Source organism: Mauremys reevesii, linkage group 18, assembly GCF_016161935.1.
Source record: "Mauremys reevesii isolate NIE-2019 linkage group 18, ASM1616193v1, whole genome shotgun sequence".
Lineage (NCBI taxonomy): Eukaryota > Metazoa > Chordata > Testudines > Geoemydidae > Mauremys > Mauremys reevesii.
In genome coordinates, this window is record NC_052640.1 from 19,982,837 (window position 1) to 20,002,516 (window position 19,680).

Consider the following 19,680-nt stretch of genomic DNA (forward strand, 5'->3'; position numbering starts at 1 on the left):
GTTTATCTGGGCTGTCTTTTTTCTTTTCCAGCAGCCAATCCCTTCTTGCAGTCAGTGTATCAGTACATGACATCAAAATTGCTGCAACTTCCAGACAAGCATTCAGTCACAGCACTCTTAAACACCTGGGCACAAAGTATCCGTCAAGCCTGCCTCTCTGCTGCATAACTTCCTCCCCTTGTGAAATCATGAAGCAAAGAAATTGGGTCTCGACAGCTGGCCTCTCCCATGGCCACTGGAAGAATCACAGGCATTTTGGGAGGGAACTTCAGAAGAAAAAGCCTTATACTGTTTTGTTTCTAGGTGCCAGGTTCAATAGGGAACCTGGTGTTAGAGTTAGATTTCATGCTTTTATCTTCTGCCTTTGTGGACTTTGCCAGCATTTTCACATATACAGAACATGTATATATGGTTCTTGAGACTGATGTATTAGGAGGGGCTTTTATTGTCTTCTTAGAGAAGAAATTATTTGTAGACTTCCATCAGGGAGTCTGATTGGTATAGAAAGGAGAGGGAAGAATGTCCTAATTTGCTTCAGACTTTGCCTGATGCCAGTATTCCTCACACTCTGTATGTTGTGTGACTTGATATTGCCCCAAGAATAAATTAGCTGCAGCTAGAATGTGCTCACAAACTTCCCTATGGTTGCAGGAGTCTGGTAATTTAATTTGAAGAAAGGGGAGAAATCGGGGCCTTTTTAGGGCATCCCTAATGCGTCAGATTAATCTGAATAATTATGTTTAGGAGGAAAACCAACCATAGGAAAATTTTTATAGCTTATTTTAAACACTACTTTGTATAAACAGTTTTTGGTTAGCACGGACCATGCATTTCTCACTCTTAGAAAGTCGGATGATCTGAAGGAGGGGTATTCAGTGTGCATGCTGACTGATTTCCCTGTGAGCTCCAAGTGTGTGTGCAGGGAAAATCAATTGATTGACTCATAGCAGCACTGTAAATGAATCCAGCAGGCTGCAGCTACTTATCTGCATTTATACTTACCAGGGGAATTGCATCTTACCTGGCATTTCTCTTGGGTGTTGGCTTCCCTGGGGAGTGATGCAACTCATGGGAAGTGTTTGCATATCCCACTCGCATCTTTGTTTAAAAAAACTGAACACAGCTCAGGTCTAAGGCTGACAATTGACCTTATGTGCCTTGGGCACTGAAGGACACCCAACTGTAAAAGTATTACTGGTCATCTCAATTAGGATCACAAGACAGATGGCAGCTACTGTGTTGTGAGGCAGTGCAAATAGAGCCACTTGCCATAAGTAACTGGTTCCATACACAATGTGATTACATTTCAGTTTGCCCTATCTTTGTAGTTCATTCACTCTCAGTTCCTGTGTGTAAGGGAATTTCCAAGTCTCAAGTATTTCCATCACACCCTGCTCCATCCCCCAGTATTGTGCAACAGTCCCTGACAAGTAGCTGGACTCTTACAGTGGTGTCAAGAAATTGCTGTGACCTCTGTAAATCTGTGTGGTGTCATCAGTTTTAGGATGTTTTAAAATGTGGGTACTTAGTAAGCACTGATTGAGGCAGCCGAGTGGTATCAATATTTTGTACATGAACTAATGCATTATGTTTGTTTTATCGTAATAAATTTATTATTATTCCTGTGTTTGAAACTAACCTACTGTCATTCCAATGTTAGTCCTTGGACAACAGCTTTGCAGTGACCAAAGGCTGGTGCCTACTTCATGTGTCTTATTGGGAGCTGAAATCTCTGCACCCAGAAGTGAGGGAGGAAGAATCATGTATGGCACTGCATCAGTTGTCCCGTGCTGCAGAATAGCAGCCAAGTTCACCATCAGCTGGAGGAGAGGTTCAGAAGATTGCTAAGGGAAATGTCATAGAGGTGAAAGATTTTTAATTTAGATCTAGCCAAGATCATTAACTTACTACCATGAGATGGGTGTCCAGGTGCTTTTGTAAAATGGGTTAGTGGACAGATGTTCATATCATAAAAGCCAACATCTGTTTGTTTCCCTGTTGCACAGTCAGGTGAGAAGACAAGAATTGAATGAACACACACACTCATTTTTAGATATTTTTAAGGAGCCTGTCGCTGTGGTGACAATCGTAGGTCTGCTCCATTGGGGATAAGGTTGTGATGCATAGCAGCAGCCTGGTATAGGGAATCTTGCATACTTGCTATACATATTTGTTTTCAGAGCAGTTAACCCACTATGTTGCCATGAGTTGAATGGAAACTAGCCCATAGCAAAGATGAAACAATGGAATGTTATAGATTCTGAGTAAAAAGTGTGCAGTCTAGAGCAGAGGAATAGCTGATTCCCTCCATAGTTTCAACTTTGCTGCTGATCAGTGGGTCCTATACCCACATCAAAAAAAAAATTCTGATAAGACTCCTGTAAATTCAGCTCAGTTCCCATCTAACAGCTTTGCAGAGCTGTGAAATCTTGTCTTGCCAGGTAACATGATGTAGCATGTGGCTTCCAGCCTTTCCACTATTGGATTAGCAGTAATCTAGTGTTATCTGTAAAACTGTGCAGCCCACACCTGCATGACAATAAATCTATGCTGTTTTAAAATAATCTCTGCCAAACTAAAGAAGTTTGTGGGATACTGCATTGACGTGCTTAAAAGTGATAAGCATCCAATTTCCCAAACAGTAATCTCTTACAGGCTTTCATCATTAAGTTAACTCACAAAATAAACATCCTGAAGGAATAAGGGGAGTGGTACCCATGGAAATCATTGAAGGAATGAGGCTAAACTGCAACAATAGAAGCATAAACTCTTTGTTCCTGAATAGAAGACACGGTGATTTCATAACTAAATTTTACTTGAAGTGGGGAGATAATAGCAGCAAACCAATCTATGTTGAAACTACAATGTAAACTCAAACATATCCTGGGAGTGCTGTAGCTACTGGAACACTTTTAAGGAGAAGAGATCTGGAATGCAGTTGCTGAACAACCAGACTAAAGCACAGTGCGACGAAGACGGCTTCTTTGAATAGCTTGAGTTCTCTTCTGTCTCTCAGCAAAACTGTTTCCCAGTGTTTGCTTCAGTGCTGGCAGAACTGCCCTTTCAGCAGCTGGCAGTGGAGTTAAAATCAAACTGGAGATAAGAGTTGGAGAGAGGAATGATTGGTAATGTGATCATTTTAAATCACTTTCTCTTTACCAAGGTCTACTGGATTAGGGTCACCCTCCACATTAGTCACCTCAGTGATTCTACATTGTGGATGGACTACCCTCTGCAGTGCTCTGTCCCACTGATTTAAATTTCTGTAGTAAGAACTCTCCCTAGCCTTCAGAGTGCTGCTTACATTGTTTTTCTAGTAAAGTGAGGAAAAGAGACGGCTTTCAGTACAGTTTCATGGGATGGGAGTGTGTATGGGGCCTTTCTGCTAGTGAGTACGCCTGTCACCATTAGGAGGCATTTCTGCTAGACATATTTCCCCATCTGTAAAATGAAGGTATTGATACTGACCTTTGTAAAACGCTTTGAGATCCACAGATGAAAAGTGCTATGTGTGAGAGATTATTTTAAGTGTGAATGGCTTGAAAGTCCAAGTTCAGGATTCTGTTTTCCTGTAACACTGAGTGCATGAAGCTGGGTTTCTTCCTTTGCTTTGACTAGCTGACATCACGTGTTATAGGAGAGACTAGTCCTGTCTTCAGGGGTCTAATCAGCAGCTAAAGGAGGGACCTGATTTTTTTTCAGTACAACCCCCCCCACCACACACACACAACTTCCCTGTTTAATAAAAGAAGTGAGATCCTACAGTTTAACTTGCAGAAAAACCTTAAACGCTGTTCACTTCAACTTTTAAAGGGACATCGCTGTATCTGTCACCTGTGTTTTTTAAATAGTGCTTGCAGCATCTGCATGAAAAGATGTATTAAGGGTGGAGAGTTTAGAATCTTTATTCCTCCTATTATCTCACAGGTGGGGAACTTTGTTAATTGGCTCTGTTATCTTGACAGCATCTTGGAATGGAGAAAGCCCATGCATGGGATGAGTCCTGGGCTGAGCTATTGTCTTCATAAAAGGGCTTGTATGACTTGTTTCTGTGTACTTTGAAGATGGCAATAATCATAGTCTAACCCAGTGATTTGTCTTTTCTTGTTCAAATGACTGGGTAAGATCAAAGTATTGCTTTCCTATTTCCCTTTCATGCAATCCTTAAATAATAGAATACTGCTTTTAAATCCCATTGCAATCTAAAATTCAAATTGCCATGTGACCGATTCCTCAGTGGCAATGGAAAAGTTACGTGTGTGTAATCTCATTACGGGTAGAACTTGGCCTTTCATTCATATCTTAGCAAATAATTCTGAGGTGGGAGCCAGAAAAGAATCTTAATCCATTCTTCCTTCAGCACTGCAGAGTCAACACAGCTAATGGGAGTAAAATGTTATTAGCATACGACTCTGAAAATACAAAAGGAAGGTCTGAGTGAAGATGATGACTTGCTATTTTGCACAGTGTAACCACACTTTAATGTCCTGCCTCCTTGAGAGAACTTTTTATTGCCTCTGACTACAGGATGTTGCTGAGCTCTGTGATCCTCGGAGAAAAGTGAGTGTCCCTTGGGACTATATCAGCATCAGATGTTGGACAAAGAAGCCACAGGAGGCAATACAATTCCTATTGCCTGAGTCCTGGGTGTAGAACTCTGTGAAAAGGGGGCTGGTAGTGTGGACATGCAAAAGCAACCCTCAAAGAATTAGTGATTAAAACACTTTGTGCAGCTTCCTCTGTAGCTATAGTAGGGCACTGAAAATAAGCCAGATAGCTGTAGTGACCTCTTCTGAAATCTGATTATCTCCTGAGCAGGGCGTATGGATTGATCTTTAGGCAATCATGACCTTAAGAAGTGGGGAACATCTTGTGGCTGATGATGTTGTTGAAGGTGAAAGATTGGGGGGGACGGACCCAATAATAAGCTTGTTTTTAACTTCATGATGTAATACTTAATTGCTAAAGGCATCACATGCTTGACTCAACAGCTGATTACATTATAGGTGTAACTAGCATGGCTTTTTCATGAAGTGTCTTAATCTTTAAAGAAAGTAAAAGTACTTACCATTTCTTAGAGGTACCTTTTAGCATTTTGGGTAATCGTGAAACTTCTTGATTCCTAAATCAAAAAATAATTGCAGATATGATACATTGGCTACTTCACTCTGTAGCATAATAGCAGAGCATGGATGGATTGTGCTGGCCCTGTGTAAGTTGGATTTGAAAATAATGTAATAAATCTTGTATGTGAACATAGAGAATAGGAGAAGCTGCACCACAGCATCTGGACAGGGCAGTCATACAGAGTGACCCAGCTCATGTGATAAGCTGGGCCCATTCAATCAAAATGCACCTTAACACAGCCAAATGCATGGTTATACATCTAGGAACAAAGAATGTAAGCCATACCTATGGGGATTGTATCCTAGAAAGCAATTGCTCTGAAAAGGATTTTCAACATGGGGTCCCAGTGCAATCTTTGGATATATAAATGGGAGCAGTAAGTAGGAATGCCTCTGTAAATGGCATTGATGAGACATACTGGTATAGTTCCGGTGTCCATGAAATTGGAGGGGAGTGCAGGAAGGAGCCACAAAAATGATTAGAGAGCTGGAGAAAATGTGAGATAGCTGTTTAGCTTCTCAAAAAGGCTGAAGTGACTTGATTACAGTGTGTAAATACCTTCACACAGGAAAAATACCAGGTACTAAAGGGCTCTTTAATTTAGCAGAGAAAGGCATAATAAGAACCAAGGGCTAAACGCTGAACTCAGACACATTTTGTAACAGAATGATTAACCATTGGAATCAGCTACCAAGGGAAGTGGTGGATTCTCCATGTGTTGATGCCTTTCTGGAAGACATGTTTTAGTCAAACAAGTCATTGGGTTCTGCAAAGTTTGAGAGGCGTAGAGGTAGCTCAAAGATAACTTTCCCTTGTGATTTAAGGAAGGAAGCCATACAAAGTCAAAGCTCGCTAATGGCCTCTATCTAGGCACCTTGTATATGGGCTCTATTCTACAAATTCACACCAATACAAAGCAGAAAGAGAACTAGCGAACTCTGCTAGAATCTAACACCCTAGCCTTAAACCATAACTCACAACAGCTTACCCAATCTGGCTGGCTAGCAGATAGTCTTCAGGAATCCTTTTGTTCTTGTGGATGTCCTCCAGATATGATTTCAAATACATCAGCTGAAGGACAGAGAGGGGAAAATAACCTTTCTGCTTGCCTCTGAAAATCTAGTTCCTGTATCACCACAAATGTATTTTAAAAGCTGTGAATAAAACAGACTGAGCTGGAGGCAACAGCCTCACCTCTTGTGCTTGCATGTGGTTGATGTTCCATAGCTGGTGAATGACAATCTCACACTCTTCCAGGGTAGGTGGTTTCCGGATGTGGGAGGGGAGGACACTCACCAGGAAAGGGTTGGAGGAGGCTGGTGGTACCTGAGCTTGCTCAGATTTAATCTGGCATGGCAGTGAAAGTACTCGAGATGTAATTTTATCAGAGACTTCTCTGTCCTCTCTAGAAAATTGATCACAATTAAGGAATAAAACACATGGGAAATGGATTAAATGTGTAAATATTTATTGTATTTACCTCACCAAAACGTGTCAAACATTTATTAAGACTCTCAAGAGTGAGGTATTAGGTAGGGATGGAGGGGGAGGGATAGCTCAGTGGTTTGAGCATTGGCCTGCTAAACCCAAGGTTGTGAGCTCCATCCTTGAGGGGGCCATTTAGGGAACTGGGGTAAAAAAATCTTTCTGGGGATTGGCCCTGCTTTGAGCAGGAGGTTGGACTAGATGACCTGAGATCCCTTCCAACCCTGAGATTCTACAATTATACTTATTTCACAAGTGGAATGAAGGGAACATGGCAGGGCCAGGAGTCTTAACTCTACAGGATCACATCCTTCGCTGTAGCTAAACTACGACTTTGTGTCCCCTGTCCAGAGTGGTGCACAGCAGTATTTACACCTGAGTTTTTCCTTTGAATTAATTAGCACTTCTGTCTATGCCCACTACAATACACAATGCCAACTAAATTGAAGACTTTATCCCCCAAGAGCTTCCTAAGTACCACTGCTAGAATCAGTTGCTCACTGTAATTTATTCCTAACCCTCCTAAATTTGTATTTGACATTACTTATATTTCTAAGATATGCAGGTGCATGTGCACCATCCGTGGGATCCACATAGTCAAAGACTCAAAAAAGAACACAAACTTACAACCCAGAAACCTCAAATGAGCTGCCTACAATTGGTGTCTGCTAATAGCTTTCTCATACCTAGAAAGAACCTCCTCTTGTGGCTTCTCCACCTTTGGACAGGGAGGCTCTTGTTCCCCTTGTACCACATTGACCACCTGTTCTTCTGTATTCAGTTTTTGCTTTTTGGGATGGTCCATCTGCTGCCTGTTTGTCACTGAATACTTAGAGCCTGCAGCAGCTGTTAAACAAAATATGAAGGGGAGAGGGAAGAAGGGAGGGGGCATGTGTGTGCACGTATCACAGGCCAGAGACCTAACAGCTTGCAGATACAAGCTTTAAATAACCTGATCTCCACAGCAGTTCAGAGTATTCCATGCTCTCTTACGGCTTTATTTTGTGAGCAACTGAACAGCTTCATTGTAGTTTAGCTTATTTTAATCTTTTAACACTTAATGTCAAGAAATCCTATTTTACTATGTTAGCACTAACAACCATAAATTAGAAGCAGCCCAAATTTAGGCTTAGCAACTCAGTCATAATGTAAAAGGGATTATAAATGTGTGTGCAAGCAAGTGAAAAACAGGAATACTAGGACTCCTGATCATCAAGAGCCTTAAGAAGAGAGATTTAAAACAAATCTTAGAGGGATTCAGACTTTTACATTGTTTCCTGTTTCTATATCTAGGCCTAGATATTTTCATTTAATAATTTATCTTTAAGCTGTCTTACCTGCTGAACTTTGCCTTGAAAGGAACTTGTCAGACAAGGTGGGAGTTAAATTATCACCTGCAAAGAAGCATAAGTGATGAATTGGGCATTATGATCATAGAACTGACCAGCGAAGAGGCTACATTATCCTCAGTTAAGAATAGGAAACACAGGTAAACTATTTATTTAAAGTCTGCAGAGCCAAGGCGCTCTACATGCAGGATTGCTGAGAGCAACCTGCAATGTAACGGTTTCCTATAGCACCAGAACAGCTGCTTGGTTTAACCAGTGGGAGTGTTTTCTGCACTCAGCATGGAACACAATATGAGCACAAAGACCTGGATAAAATCACTGAAGATTGATCTGTAAAAGGGAGGGATACTCTGGGGCAAGGTTAAGCAACTAGGAACATTGAAAACTGACTCCTGCTTATTGGTGGAGTTTGTCCACCCTTGGTCACAGTAGTTGGCTATTGCAAGGTACTCCTGGGCTCCTGACTGCGTTTGTATACCTAGGTAGTGGTGGCTCATACAGTTATCTGCAGTTACTTAGAGGCTGCAGCCTTTCTTTACTAAAGCTGATCTCACTATGATCAGCCATGTCTTTTGTCCCCTCTCATCGCACAACTTCCATCTACTACTCTGGCATACCTTGGAAGGCAGAATGTGAGATATCCTATCTGCTTATGTGTGAATCAGCAGGAGCATATTAACATGCAGTGAAATATACCAGTTTCCATCTGCTTCTGAATGAAGTTCAACATGTTTTAATCTATAAAGGTTCAGTACAATGATTTTCTAGTCATGGGTCCAGCATTTAAAGTCCTCCAGATGAATGTTGAAGGGCCGTTTGCTGCCAAGCAGGAACTTATTTCTGGCAAAGGAAGTTCTAGCTGACATTTGTGTACAAGAAAATCTCATCATGCTGAATGAAGCACACTGGTTTAAGATTACTGGTTTCAATGTTGTCACAGTCTTCATGCAAAACATGGTCGAGCCACGTACACCCATAGTGATATATCAGATGTTGTCCATGTTGAATAATCACCTTTTCGTGACACAATTAAAGTCAGTGGGTTTCAAATCACAAATGTATAAGCCACTGCGTGAAACATGGACTTCACATGTTCTCCCAAGGCTTAAGCATGCGGACGTGTATGTTGGCGACTTTAATAGTCATCTCAGCAAGTGGGGTTATGCAACTGCAGACCCAAACGGTGAACAACTGTTGGAGTGGGCAACAAATAATGCTCTCGCACCAATCCATGATCCTAAGCAGTATGGTATCTTCCATTCAACATGCTGGAATAAGGACTACTGCCCAGACCTGTGCTGGGTCACATCATTTGCCAATCACCCGTTAGCCACTGGTGTGTACTGTACTTAATGATTTTCCACATAGCCAATGCTGTCCTCCATTTATTCAGATGGGAATGCGTCTTCCATCTGCCAACTATAAGGAGTGTACCAAAGCTTAGATGGAACTTCCGGAAGGCACATTGGGGCTCCTTTACAGAGTACTTAGAATGAAGTGTCATAACTATCTCCAAGGAAGATACAAACCATTGTTTCTGTTGTGTCCTTTTTAAAGCTGCAAGTGCAACAATTCCACATGGCTTCCAACCAGCATACATTCCATGTTTGAATGAGGATTGTGCAGACTTGCTGATGCAGTTTGAGCAGTCAGGTGATCTGGAGACTGCAGACCGTTTTACAGAATCATTGGATGCCACTCACTAGACTCAGAGAGGAAGCGACAGCGGTGCTTGACTTTACGTGGTCAAGTTGGAAGAGCTCTGGAGTTTAATTCGTTGACAAGGTGCGGCTCAAATGCCCATGTACACAAAGCAGGCCAGCAGTTACTCCAAACCAGATTGCCAGTCATCTGTTGAAGGTTGCCAAAGCTCCTGTTGACAGTGTTGTCAAATGCCAGGTACATGACGAATGGCAACATTTCCTAAGAAGTAATCCTGCTGATAGTAGGATGGAGCCATTCACTAGTCTGGAATTAAATAAAGTGCTGAATGATTTAAAAACCGGTTCAGCTCCTGCATATGATGGATTGCACCTGAATTTGTGACAACATCTGGGTCCTCACGCTCAGGAATGGCTTGTCCAGTTTTTCAACAGACTTCTGCGGGAATCAAGACTGCCTAGAATCTGGTGCCAAGGGAACATCATTTCCTTGCTGTAACCTGGGAAAGATCCACACTTGCCTTCAAGCTACAGACCAATTTCACTTCTGAGCATCTGTTTTAAGGTGCTTGAGTGTCTGATTTCACAAAGAAGGCATATGTGGAAGGCATGCTGGGACCAGAGCAAGCTGTTTTTTGCTGTGGTAATGGTACATGTGATCAAGTGCTGGCACTTACAACATTAATCGAAAATGGCTTCCAACATCAGCTGAAGACTGTTCATTTTTTCTTGAACTGATTGCGGCATACAATACGGTTTGCACATTGGCCTTTTGGTGAAATTGCCCAGAACTAAGCCAAGTTGGTTTGTATGTGCAATGGCTCTGTTTTTGAGAAATCACCATTTCCATGTGCATATTGGTGACAGAATAAGTATTTGGAGGCACCAGAAGAATGGCCTCCCGCAAGGAACAGTATTATCTCCAACATTATTCAACTTATATTTGAATGACCTACTGTATACCGGCTCTCGCAAGTTTGTTTTTATGCAGGCGACATATGCCTCGGCACCCAGTCACACTCCTTTGACATACTTGAAAATGTTTTCAATGCAAATATGGTGGCTATGGCCAATTATTGTCATTAGTGGCACCTGATACCAAGTGGAAGTAAGACTGTTGTTAAGTTTATTCCACTTACATCATGCACAAGTGGACAGACAGCTGAATATAGTTCTCAATGGCCAGCAAATAAAGCATGATTCACACCCGATTCATCTAGGTGTCATGTTGGATAGAATTCTCATATATCAAGATCATCTTACAAAGACCACAACTAAGGTCAAAATGCGCATCAACCTGCTCGGAAAATTGACCGGAACAACATGAGGTGCCCAGGCCCACACATTACACATGTCAGCCTTGGCACTCTGTTACTTAGCAGTGGAGTACTTCACTCCAGTACGGGCTCACTTGTCTCACACAAAGATGATCAACGTACAACTTAATTCTACTATGCATATTATTTCAGGCACACTTAAATCTTCTCCTCTACCATGGTTACCGGTTCTCTGCAATATTGCTCCACCCAGTTTTCACAGAGAGGAAAGTGTAGTAAAGCTCATGAAGAAATTGTGTGATATACCATAACTACCATTAACTAAAGACTTGTTTAATCCACCACATGGTCATCTGCCCTCATCATGCCCGCTGTGTTTACGTTTACTAGGTGAAGGATTTACAGTAGAGGAGGTGGTAAATTTCATAATCCCTAGAGAAAGTGACAAATAATTATTGTCTCATACTCCAATCAACGTCAAGTCTGGGTTTGATGTACCTCAAAGGCAATGGAGCCTTCTCAACCGGTTTGGTACCCAACATGGAATTTGTGCTGCAGCAGAATTTCGATGATATTTTAGAGACAGTCCACTATGTCAATGTGGGCAGCCACAAACCATGATACACATTGTTGAGGACTGCAAAATGACTCAACTTCCTGGAGGTCTTTGTTCCTTGAACATTGTTGATAAGAATGCTGTGGCTTGACTTGACCAAACTGCATACACCAAATAAATAATAATCTATAAAGTGAAACATGCGTTGGGACCCAGCTATTTCCACAAGTGCTTCTTTCCCTACAAACCACCACAGTAACTGAGGTAAGCTAAGGTACTTTCGTTGACATCTGAGATATGCGATGTTGAGGACATGTGGCAGGGTATTTTTATGGGCATGGTTCCTAACTGCAGAACTTGCTTCCTCTAGCAATCTGCCAGAGTGAGTATTGACCTTCAGAGCATAGCACAAGTGCATAGTGTATTTTAGGTTGAACATTTGATTATGCATCATCTCTGCTAAGGCTTTTCTTATGATAGGTTGTGGAGATACAAATCCCTTTGGTCGTCTGGCATGACGGATGCATAAAAGTAGTAAATATTTAACTTTCCAAAAGGATCTGAACTTTGACCTTGCATACCAGTAAAGTTAATGGACTGCATATAGAGTTGCCTCATGGTGAAAGATTGGTGCCAACCCCCAAACATTCTAAAGTTGTAAGTCAAGCCCTAACGTATCATGAGATTTTGCAAAATAATAAACCAGGGCTTTTTATTTCCCTTCTGGTTTTTCAGCTTGTCTGGATCCTGTTTACAAGCTGTTCTAGAGAGCTATGAAGGTTAGAAATTTTTTTAATGAAACCACCATTATCATGTACTTACCATTCCAAAAGCCAAAGCTTTAATGGAAAAAACTATTATGAGATACATTCAATGAATGTTTGTACTTGTGAAAGCTTTGCCAATGTAGCAATATTGTCCAATCTCTCCTGGTATAGATGCAACTTATACCAGCCATACAGTGCTTTTGCTAGTATATCTAATAAATATTTGGCAAGAAAAATAAATTATACTGCCAAAAAATGTTTGCCAGTATCACTGTATCTACAGCGGGGCTTTTGTTGTATAAAGGTGTTGCCACCTCCTAACCCTCTTCTGCCACCCCCTCACTCCCAATCACATTCAACTGCTCTTGCTATACAGGCAAAAGTTTCTAGTACAGAGGGGTCCTTAGGGCCTTAACTGTAGAATAATGAGAATGGAAGAGCATTATAGTGCAGGCAAGTACTGTCTCTAAGGTTCTCATGGCTCGCCAATATGCTTCCTAGTTGACCTAATCCACTCAGATTGTAACCTGTCAATCATGTCAACCTATGTGTTGGCTTAGGGCAGACAACTCACATCTCAAATCAGAATAATGAAACTCAGGCTACACTTAGCTATTCCATTTTCCCCTACAAATCCATGAAAACTGAATTCTGACATGAAAGCAGCAAGATTGTGTTCACTGTACGCAGTCTTCAGTCACCAGAGAGCTACAACATTTCTGCATTGCAAAGGGGAGGTGACACTTCCAAGATTCTCTCTCAGGACTGGGAAATGGACAAAGCACCAAGGCTAAATGTCTATTAATAAAATTAATGAGGGGAGACAAAGGGACTTCCAGGGGATAAGACACTTACTAGATCATCCTACTTCTAGAACAGTAAAAAGTGTAGCCTACCTTTTATCTGCAGCGACTGATTCATTATGAGTTTATAATGAAACTCTGTAATCAAATGAGAACACAATTTAGTTTGAACTCTTTCCATCCCCCCTTAACTTTCCTTTTCGCATTATAGAGTAAAGCTAAGCTTGTCCCTAGAGAATGTCACTCACATCAGATTTCAACATTTCTGACAGACTGAACATTTTTTCATTTAAAAATGTATAATAAACATATTGGCTCAGAAAGGGTGAGGGAGTAACTGTAATATAAAACCTAAAAGTGGATATTATTTAAATAATATTGGGAAGGGGGCAGAGATTGGAAGTAGAGTTAAAGAAGACAAATTATTTCAGTAGTTTTAAGACAAGTATGCACACAGAAGTATAGCATAACTCGGGTCACACTGAATGAAACTATTTGTGTATTGTATCAGAGGGGTAGCCGTGTTAGTCTGGATCTGTAAAAGCAGCAAAGAGTCCTGTGGCACCTTATAGACTAACAGACGTTTTGGAGCATGAGCTTTCGTGGGTGAATACCCACTTCGTCGGATGCAGGTAGTGGAAATTTCCAGGGCCAGGTATATATATGCAAGCAAGAAGCAGGCTAGAGATAACGAGGTTAGTTCAATCAGGGAGGATCAGGCCCTCTTCTATCAGCTGAGGTGTGAAAACCAAGGGAGGAGAAACTAGTTTTGTAGTTGGCAAGCCATTCACAGTCTTAGTTTAATCCTGATGGTGTCAAATTTGCAGATGAACTGAAGCTCAGCAGTTTCTCTTTGAAGTCTGGTCCTGAAGTTTTTTTGCTGCAGGATGGCCACCTTAAGATCTGCTATTGTGTGGCCACGGAGGTTGAAGTGTTCTCCTACAGATTTTTGTATATTGCCATTCCTAATATCTGATTTGTGTCCATTTATCCTTTTCCGTAGAGACTGTCCAGTTTGGCCGATGTACATAGCAGAGGGGCATTGCTGGCATATGATGGCATATATTACATTGGTGGACGTGCAGGTGAATGAACCGGTGATGGTGTGGCTGATCTGGTTAGGTCCTGTGATGGTGTCGCTGGTGTAGATATGTGGGCAGCGTTGGCATCGAGGTTTGTTGCATGGATTGGTTCCTGAGTGAGTTACTATGGTGCAGTGTGCAGTTACTGGTGAGAATATGCTTCAGGTTGGCAGGTTGTCTGTGGGCGAGGACTGGCCTGCCACCCAAGGCCTGTGAAAGTGTGGGATCATTGTCCGAGATGGGTTGTAGATCCCTGATGATGCGTTGGACGGGTTTTAGCTGGGGACTGTATGTGATGGCCAGTGGAGTCCTGTTGGTTTCTTTCTTGGGTTTGTCTTGCAGTAAGAGGCTTCTGGGTACACGTCTGGCTCTGTTGATCTGTTTCCTTATTTCCTCGTGTGTGTATTGTAGTTTTGAGAATGCTTGATGGAGATTTTGTAGGTGTTGGTCTCTGAGGGGTTAGAGCAGATGTGGTTGTACCTCAGTGCTTGGCTGTAGACAATGGATCGTGTGGTGTGCCCGGGATGGAAGCTGGAGGCATGAAGGTAGGCATAGTGGTCGGTAGGTTTTCAGTATAAGGTAGTGTTAATGTGACCATCACTTATTTGCACCGTGGTGTCTAGGAATTGGACCTCCCGTGTAGATTGGTCCAGGCTGAGGTTGATAGTGGGGTGGAAGCTGTTGAAATCGTGGTGGAATTTTTCCAGAGTCTCCTTCCCATGGGTCCAGATGATGAAGATGTCATCAATGTAGCGTAGGTAGAGAAGGGGCATGAGTGGACGAGAGCTGAGGAAGCGTTGTTCCAGGTCAGCCCTAAAATTTTGGCATATTATGGGGCCATGGGGGTGCCCATAGCGGTGCCACTGATCTGGAGGTATATATTGTCATCAAATTTGAAATAGTTGTGTGTGAGGATAAAGGCACAGAGCTCAGCAATCAGTTGTGCTGTGGCATCATCAGGGATACTGTTCCTGACAGCTTGTATTCCATCTGTGTGTGGGATGTTTGTGTAGAGAGCCTCTACATCCATGGTGGCTAGGATGATGTTTTCTGGAAGGTCACCAATGTATTGTAGTTTCCTCAGGAAATCAGTGGTGTCACGGAGATAGCTGGGAGTGCTGGTGGCATAGGGTCTGAGTAGAGAGTCCACATATCCAGACAGTCCTTCAGTGAGAGTGCCAATGCCCGAGATGATGGGGCATCCAGGATTTCCGGGTTTGTGGATCTTGGGTAGTAGATAGAATAACCCTGGTTGGGGCTCTAAAGGTATGTTGATTTGTTCCGGTGTTAGTGTAGGGAGTGTCCTGAGTAGATGGTGCAGTTTTAGTGTATTCCTCAGTGGGATCTGAAGGAAGTGGCCTGTAGAATTTGGTATTGGAGAGTTGTCTGGTGGCCTCCTTTTGGTAGTCAGACCTGTTCATGATGACAACAGCACCTCCTTTATCAGCCTCTTTGATTATAATGTCAGGGTGGTTTCTGAGGCTATGGATGGCATTGCGTTCTGCACGACTTAGGTTATGAGGCAAGCGATGTTGTTTTTCCACAATTTCTGCCTGTGCACGTCAGCGGAAGCATTCTATGTATAGGTCCAGACTGTCATTTCGACCCTCAGGAAGAGTCCATGTGGAGTTTGTGTATTCTGCACTATGAACAAGGATTTATTACTAGCCCAAACCTCTAGCTCAGGGGTGGGCAAACTTTTTGGCCTGAGGGCCACATCTGAGTATAGAAATTGTACGGCGGGCCATGAATGCTCATGAAATTGGGGTTGGGGCGTGGGAGGGGGTGGGGCCAGAAATGAGTTCAGAGTGTGGGAGGGGGCTCTGGGCTGGGGAGGGATGCAGGAGGGTGAGGGCTCTGGCTGTGGATGAGGATTTTCAGGTGTAGGAGGGTTTTCTGGGCTGGGACCAAGGGGTTTGGAGGGCAGGGGGTTGGGGCAGGGTTGCAGGCTCCGGGTAGTGCTTACCTCAAGCAGCTCGCGGAAGCAGCAGCATGTCCCCCATCCTGCTCCTACATGGAGGGGCGGCCAGGCAGCTCTGCTGCCCCAGCTGCAGGCACCGCCCCCACAGCTCCCATGGGCCAGGAACCACGCCCCATGGGAGCTGCAGGGGCAGCACTTGGGGGTCGGGGCAGTGTGCGGAGCAGAGCCCCCTGGTTGGCCCTATGCATAGGAGTCAAAGGGGGGGACATGCTGCTGCCTCCAGGAGCCACCAGAGAGGGGCAAGCCCCAGATTCCACTCCCCAGCATCCAAGGGCCAGATTAAAACAGCTGGTGGGCCGGATGTGGCCCGTAGTTTGCCCACCCCTGATCTAGCTACTTTGACCTCTAAAGCATTTACTGACATTGCCATGAATGTAAAGTAATTTTTTGTTGTCCAGGTACAACAAGCTTTGAACTGTTTTGTCAATTTTCTCATGGTTGTATTTCTTGTAAACCAGCTGTGCTCTAAATTAACCAGTCTGTCATACTGACGCTTTTTCCTACATCTCTTATTGACAATATACCCCAGCCCTGATCTGGAGAGAAAATCAACAAGACAGAGGGCACATTCTCTCTACAAAGATTCAGTCGACAGCTTCTCTCAAGGATGACAGGAATGCTGATTTAAATGGTATTTTTGTAATGTCAACACTTGTCCAGTAGAAACTAAACTTGCGATCACACCAGCTCATTTCAGATGTACTACTATGTATCCATCCCCCAGTAAACTGAAGTGGTGCCTACTAGGTGTGAAAGACTAATTTCATTGCCTTTCCCCAAGCTATCCAGTTGCCTATGTATTTTCAAGCTTTCGAGTCAGTAACTGACCAGATTTGTCTTTGAGCTTTTGTTAGCCTCACAGTCAAAATCATTAGAATTCCCTTCTTATATCCCCTGTTATAGTCAAAGTGTTAGGAAATATTTTCTAACAATTTCAAAACAAAATTCTTGTGAAAAGCACAAGGAATGGCAGGCCTAAGCAAGTGGCATCAGGGACCTCTTTAAAGAGATGACATAGAAGAAGAATGTGGGGGTATAAAAGCAAAGTTTTGCAGAAGCAAAACCTATATTCATTGTAATTAATTCACAAATGAGCATGTTTGAGAAAAAAAGAGATCAAAGATGACTCGACTTGCAGTTACAACTCTCCCATCTCTCTAGTGCTTTCAGAATCTATATAAAGTTGTACATGGAAAGTCACCTCACCTTTGTTTTCTCTTCTGAGATACTCAATTTCCTCATGAAGCTTCATTAGGGTCTCAGCATGCTGCTGCTGCAGGAACTTCAGGCTTCTCTCCAAATCCATGACTAGGTTATGTGGGTCTTTTTTCCAGGCTTCAACAGATTGGGACTGGGAATGAGGCTGAGGTCCCTGGTTATTCTGGATGCCAAGTTGAAGACTGCTTGATTTATCCAGTCGTCCTACTCTTGACCACTGTGGTAGGTTCCCCAGCGAAGGGAAACTGGTATTATTCATCCTCAAAGGTCCTGATACAAAAGTCGTTTTCAGGCTAGGGTTACGTGGGCAGCCTACAGCTTCTCAGTAAAGTAGCTGAGGAAATGCCACTGAAGTTGAACAAGGGTCAGTGCCCATGTTTAATGTGCATCAGTCTCTATGAGGTCTGGCCCTGTATGTGCCTTGTACCCACCCCTAGCATGCAAATGTGCCTCCACTATGGCATCATGGGTTTGGGGGAGTGTCTCCTCAGGACTTGGCTCTGACAGCAGGGCTTGTGTTCACTGTCTCTGACGGAGGGGGTGGACTATGGCTCTGTGTGCCTTTGCCTGGGCCTCTGCTCTCTGTAACTTGCCCTCACAGGGGAATGGGGATGGGGCAGGTATCACTACCCAAAGCCTCCTCACGGTCACCAGCCATTCCTGCACATGGCCCTCAAATTTACAACTGCCAACCTAGAATGGGGGGAGGAGAGAACAAGAATGTGAGCTTAGGAAGCAGGCTGGAATTGGAACCCTCCCCTTCGCAACACACACACACACACCCCACTTCCTTCCCCCCCCCCTTCTCAGCCCACCGCACACCCTGGACCCAGCCACTCACACATACACCCTGAGCCCAGCCCCCTCCTCTCCCACCCTGGGCTCAGCCCCTCCCCGGGCTCAGCCCCTGCTCTACACACACCCCATCCTGTGCCCAGCCCCTCCTTTGGGCTCAGCCCCCACACACACACACTGGGCTCAGCCCCTCCCTACACACACACCCATCCTGTGCCCAGCCACTTCCCCCTCCCCACACTCTCTGGGCCCAGCCCCCCCCACTCCCCCAACACCCCCGGGGCTCAGACCCCCCCGGCCCCCCACACACCCTGGGCTCAGCCACCACCACCCCACACACACCCTGGGCTCAGACCCTCCCCCCCACACACATACACCCTGGGGTCAGACCCCCACACACACACACACTCTGGGCTCAGCCACCCCCACACACACATACACCCTTGGCTCAGACCTCCCCCCCCCTACACACACACACTGGGCTCAGACCCCCCCACACACACACACACATACACCCTGGGCCCAGCCACACACACACACACACACACACACACACACACCCTGGGCCCAGCCACCCCCTGTTCTCCCCCACGCTAAGGCTCAGACACCCCCCGCCCCCCACCTCAGCCAGCCCCGCAGCCGTAGCCCCAGGTGCCAACCCACCAGCTCCTCCCCCAAACCCGCTGGTGGACGTAGCCTCCCCCCACGCTCTTCACGCGGCCCGGGCGCCTCTTTCCGCTCCGCTCTCCTCAGGCCTAGCGCCCGCTGTCAACGTTCCCATGGAGACCGGCGCACTCCCCAGCGTCGCCCCTCTCAGAATGGTCTCGTCCGGGGGAGGGGGAGGGGGCCGCTGGGTGGTATCACCCACCTGGGACGAGGCGGGCGCTGGGCTCCTCCTGCCGAACCCCGGCTCGGCCCGTTGCGGGGAGGGGGGAGCGGTAGTAGCTGGCGCTGCCCCCCCCGGAAGCAAAGTAAGTGCATGGAGCGGTGCGGCGGCCTCGCTTTGGCACACGCTCCATCGGCTCCGCGCGGAGAGCCTGCCCGCCCCCTGCCGGAGTAGGGCCCCCGTGCAAGGGAGCAGCCGGGGCCCGGCCCTAGCTCTTCAGCCAGACCGAGGCTCTGACCTGGCCCTCGGGGCCTGGGGCTTGAGGAGCAGGGAGGCGAGGGGCTGCTGGCAGGAGCCCTGCTCAGCACCTGGCACGGCGACCCCCCTCCCCCGCAGTGGCAGGGCCTAGCAGCACTTGGGCACTAATGCGCCATAGCACATACAACACCCTCTCAGCCTAGACTCTAACGCCAGAAGGGACCAGCAACATCATCTAGGCTGACCTCCTGCACATTGCAAGCCACAGAACCTCCCCCAGCCATTCCTGTAGCAGTCCCATAGCCTCTGGCTGAGTTACTTAGTCCTCAAATCTTGATTTAATGACTTCAGGTTACAGAGACTCTAGTTAGTTCAAACCAGCATGTGACCCAAGCTCCACCCTGCAAAGGAAGGTTTAAAAAAAACCCAGGCTGTCTACCACTCTGACTTGGGGAAAAATTCCTTCCCCATCCCAAAGTATGATCAGTTAGAATC

At 44.9% G+C, this 19,680-nt stretch overlaps 2 protein-coding genes across 6 annotated transcripts in view; one reads left to right on the plus strand and one right to left on the minus strand.

Moving 5' to 3' along the window:
• Positions 1 to 1,638, plus strand: part of MED15 (mediator complex subunit 15) — a 44,186-nt gene extending 42,548 nt beyond the window's left edge. For 2 of the 3 annotated variants that reach the window (XM_039504952.1, XM_039504954.1), the window contains one exon: positions 32 to 1,638. In XM_039504952.1, the coding sequence (XP_039360886.1) occupies positions 32 to 168 (137 nt within the window). In that variant the 3' untranslated portion in view covers positions 169 to 1,638. The remainder of the gene's footprint in view (positions 1 to 31) is intronic. The other variant, XM_039504953.1, reaches the window with a different exon arrangement.
• A 1,159-nt stretch (positions 1,639 to 2,797) lies between these two features.
• LOC120386108 (coiled-coil domain-containing protein 74B-like) lies at positions 2,798 to 19,108 on the minus strand. 3 transcript variants are annotated; one of them, XM_039504958.1, is made up of 9 exons: positions 18,970 to 19,108; positions 17,295 to 17,999; positions 13,119 to 13,163; positions 7,950 to 8,006; positions 7,299 to 7,458; positions 6,322 to 6,532; positions 6,116 to 6,198; positions 5,069 to 5,122; positions 2,798 to 3,093 (listed from the first exon to the last, which is right to left on the minus strand). In XM_039504958.1, the coding sequence occupies exons 2-9, from the start codon at positions 17,563 to 17,565 to the stop codon at positions 2,955 to 2,957; spliced, it is 1,020 nt and encodes a 339-aa protein (XP_039360892.1). In that variant the 5' UTR covers positions 17,566 to 17,999; positions 18,970 to 19,108; the 3' UTR covers positions 2,798 to 2,954. The 3 variants fall into 3 exon arrangements, with proteins under 3 accessions (XP_039360892.1, XP_039360891.1, XP_039360893.1); XM_039504957.1 differs by lacking the exon at positions 18,970 to 19,108 and adding an exon at positions 18,765 to 18,916; XM_039504959.1 differs by lacking the exons at positions 2,798 to 3,093; positions 18,970 to 19,108 and adding exons at positions 3,238 to 3,505; positions 18,765 to 18,916.
• Between the last annotated feature and the right edge of the window lie 572 nt (positions 19,109 to 19,680).

Excerpts from the sequence above, each read along its gene's own strand:
- LOC120386108 (XM_039504958.1), bottom strand. The coding sequence starts at position 17,565 with ATGAATAATACCAGTTTCCCTTCGCTGGGGAACCTACCACAGTGGTCA. Across the intron at positions 8,007-13,118 it reads TCAGTCGCTGCAGATAAAAG|GTGATAATTTAACTCCCACC; the intron begins GTAGGCTACACT and ends GCTTCTTTGCAG. Across the intron at positions 6,199-6,321 it reads ACCACATGCAAGCACAAGAG|CTGATGTATTTGAAATCATA; the intron begins GTGAGGCTGTTG and ends TCTGTCCTTCAG.